The 3,694-nt window shown below is 47.9% G+C and overlaps 1 protein-coding gene across 1 annotated transcript; it reads left to right on the forward strand.

Annotated features, from left to right (window-relative positions):
* The first annotated feature begins 2,378 nt into the window (after positions 1-2,378).
* On the forward strand, positions 2,379-3,417 carry bhlhe22 (basic helix-loop-helix family, member e22). Its single transcript, XM_072657904.1, has one exon. It carries the CDS (start codon positions 2,477-2,479, stop codon positions 3,329-3,331), a length of 855 nt encoding a protein of 284 aa, XP_072514005.1. The 5' UTR covers positions 2,379-2,476; the 3' UTR covers positions 3,332-3,417.
* The last annotated feature ends 277 nt before the right edge of the window (positions 3,418-3,694 follow it).

The raw sequence follows: 3,694 nt of genomic DNA on the forward strand, positions 1-3,694 counted from the left end.
AGGTTTGGGTTGAGGTGAGAGTTAGAACCAGGATGAGGATTAGGATTAGGTTTAGTCTTGAGGTTGAGGTTGAGGTTGAGGTTAAGGTTAGGGTCAGGACCAGGATGAGGATTGGGGTTAGATTTAGAGGTTGAGTTTAGTATTGGGGTTAGGGCCAGGATGTGGGTTAGGATTATGTTTTGAGTTGGGGTTGAGGTTAGGATTAGGGTTAGGACCAGGATGAGGGTTAGGATTAGGTTTTGGGTTGAGGTAAAAAAATAGGATTAGGGCTGAGATATGGGTTAAGATTAAGTTTTGGGTTAACGTTAACAATAGGACCAGGATGAGGGTTGAGATTAAGCTTTGTCTTGAGGTTGAGGTTAAGGTTAAGGTTAGGACCAGGATGAGGGTTAGGAATAAGTTTTTAGTTGAGGTTGAGGTTAAGGTTAGGACCAGGATGAGGGTTAGGATTACATTTTGAGTTGGGGTTGAGGTAAGGATTAGGGTTAGGATTAGGTTTTGATTAGTAAATCTACTTAATGTCAGTAATGCATCAACAAAACATCTTCAAGATATTTACCTCAGTGTATTCAGATTCATTGCTGCTACTTCACTGATGTTGTTGATGTGTTACTGATACTCTGTGAAGGATTTAAACAGAGTTAGTATGTTTAATTTACATGATTAATCTCTGTGTTTCTGACAGTTCTGACATGTCTTTTACCTTCCCAGTGGCTTGTTGATGGCAGGAGCATCTGCTCAAGGTGCAACTTCCTAAGGGATATTCAAACAAATATTATGATGTGATGTATGAACATTTTGGACCCTGCATGTACATGTAACCCTGTGTTGATTGTGTGTGTGTGTGTGAGTGTGTGTGTGTGTGTGTGTGTGTAAAGCAGTTATAGCAGTTGCCTTGTAGCATCATTATGCTATTATGCTACTATATACTGTACATGGAGCACAGTTGCTGCTACTGTGTATTTAAATTGAACAATAAAAGAAGTTATATTTAAAACAAAAATGAATCTACAAGTGCTTGAGCTGACTAATTTTTACAGTGCTGAGCACAGTGTAACATGAACAGCAGTTTTATAAATACTATCATTAGACACGTATTACAATTACCAATGAGACTGCAAGGTACTGACAGATTCCGTAAAATGAGTTAAATATGCCATATTATGTAATATCTGTCATGTTTTAGAGGCAGTGGGTCTTGCTTATTGTATCCGGTGCAAAGGGAAACTGAACCACGTGTCCCAATGCACATCTCAAATGTGGCCACCGGGGGTCGCCGTAAGTCTAATAATAACAAAAATGCACAAATTCTTAATCAGATCAGTTATTTCTGATTTCGGAGAATATGAGGAACGTTTAATTTCACAATACGTCTTGATCAAGTTGTTGATTGAATTGGGTGTAAGAGTGGAGAATTGTTCATCAATATCTTGATTAATGAATTGCGTGACCATAAATAGCTATGATGCGACCTAGTTCAAAACAATAAAAACGGGCGCATAAATAGAAGAGAAACATTAAAACGGAGAGAAATGTCGGCACGATTTGACTCCAATAAAATGATACGAGACAAACATTAACGAAAAACTGTGAGCGTTTTTATTTAGATATATTCTCAATGTCCAAAAAGTCATCGTCACATAACACCATAATATGACTAATATAACGAGGAAAGGTCTATGATATTATTAAATATCGCTAAATAGCGAGCTAACATTATAAGGAGAACTTAAAAGAGTGAAGAGCAGCCCTAAACATAAAAAAATTAATTGGGACAAAAACAGCTCTGCTTAAAAAAACTAAGCTAAAAAATAATAAAAATGAGACTGGATTTGAAACAAATGCAGAACTTGAAACGCCAGGAATGCACAACGATGTTGTACAAAGACTTGAGAACTTTTCCAAGAGGAGACATGGAGCTAATTTGAGAGAACATGAGTCCAAGTACCCGCGCTTCTGGTCCAGCTGATTCAGGGTTACCAGAAGAACCGATCAGATCAAGGCCCAGTTCGTTAAAATCGTCTCAGTTTTAAGATCGTCTGAACTGGTGCTGGAGGTGTTCAAACCCGTGCTCCAAGAATAGCGCTGAGCAAAGTAAGCCACGTTAAGTTGGAGTGTTAAAACGCGATTGGGCGGAGAGCTCGATCCCAATAGGGCGATTTGAGGACGAGCATGAGGATCATGATGTAAAAGACCCCCTCCTTCCTCCTCCTCCTCCTCCTCCTTGTCTTCTCTCCTCCTCATCGTCTCATCTGCCGCTGCTGATGGAGGAGGTGAAGGGAGCGCTTTAGGAGGAGCTGCGCCTCCAGCTCTTCACTCATCCAGCGACACCCGACGCGCACTTCGCATGAGCGAGACGTGAAGCAGCGCGAGGCTCGAGTCTCGGTTCCTCGGTTCCTTTCCCCCCTTTCCTCCTCTTTCCTCTTCTCCTTTCCCCCTATACACAAAAAACTACCCAGAATTGTCTGGAGCCCCCATGGAGAGGAGGATGAGCTCCGGAGAGCTGTTCCCCAAGACCTTGAGCGCAGTGTCCAGCAGGAAGATGGACCCCTACCGCGTTGCACCAGGAGTCGAGCCCCTGTCATCCGGCTGCTACGAAACGGGCGAGCCCGACCCGGCTGGAGGAGGCGGCGGAGGTGGCGGAAGAGGAGCAGGAGGCGTCGGAGCGTTGGGCTTACCCACCGGTTCGCTGTGCGCGCGCTACGGAGACGCCAGCGCGAGCCGGACGCCGGCAGCCGAGAGCAGCGGGGGCGAGCAGAGCCCGGACGACGACAGCGACGATCGCTGCGACCTCATGTCCCGCGCGCCCTCGTGCACCTCCTCGGGCATGGCCGCGTCCTCAGGCGCACAGGGCAAGGCGCCGGAAACGGGCAAGAAGAACCGCGAGCAGAAGATGTTGCGGCTGAACATCAACGCGCGCGAGCGACGGCGCATGCACGACCTGAACGACGCGCTGGACGAGCTGCGCGCTGTGATCCCTTACGCGCACAGCCCGTCCGTGCGCAAGCTCTCCAAGATCGCTACGCTGCTGCTCGCCAAGAACTACATCCTCATGCAGGCGCAGGCGCTCGAGGAGATGCGGAGGCTCGTGGCGTACCTCAACCAGGGCCAGCCCATGCCGGCTGCGCCACTGCCGTCAGCCGCCGCGGCCGCGGCTGCAGCCGCTGCGGCCGCCCTTGGCCCGAGCCTCGCTTACGACCAGGCTCCGGCTTACCCCTTTCCTTCGGGAGCTGCCGCCGCAGCCGCTGCCGCCGCCGCCTCGTCCTGTCCCGACAAGTGTGCCCTCTTCAACACGTCCAGCCTGTGCAAACAGTGCACGGACAAGCCTTAAAAGTAGTCCCCACCGACGGAGTGGCCGGCGCCGGACTCGAGTTTGCAGGTTGTGTGGCTGCTCTTCCTCACTCTCAGACCTGAGACCTGACTAGTAGGCTGCAATTTCCTATACTTTGAATGGAAGTCAATGGAAGAGTGCTAGACAAACTTTCTGTTTCAGATGACTCCATTCCTGGCAGGTTCATTTTCCTCCTCTTTCTCTCTCGGTTCAGATACTTGATTGTGTATATAAAGTAGCCTGTAAGTGCTGAGTGAGTGAGAGTGAGTTTGAGACCAAATGAAGTCTTATGAGTGCTTAGAAATGGACGATGGCGAGTATTTATGGACCCTATAGAGACTGAAGGCCATTGACCTGGCAACA

Source organism: Salminus brasiliensis, chromosome 1 (assembly GCF_030463535.1).
Source record: "Salminus brasiliensis chromosome 1, fSalBra1.hap2, whole genome shotgun sequence".
In the NCBI taxonomy this organism is placed as follows: Eukaryota; Metazoa; Chordata; class Actinopteri; order Characiformes; family Bryconidae; genus Salminus; species Salminus brasiliensis.

Bases quoted from the DNA above. Each gene is read 5' to 3' on its own strand.
- bhlhe22 (XM_072657904.1), top strand. From the start codon at position 2,477: ATGGAGAGGAGGATGAGCTCCGGAGAGCTGTTCCCCAAGACCTTGAGC.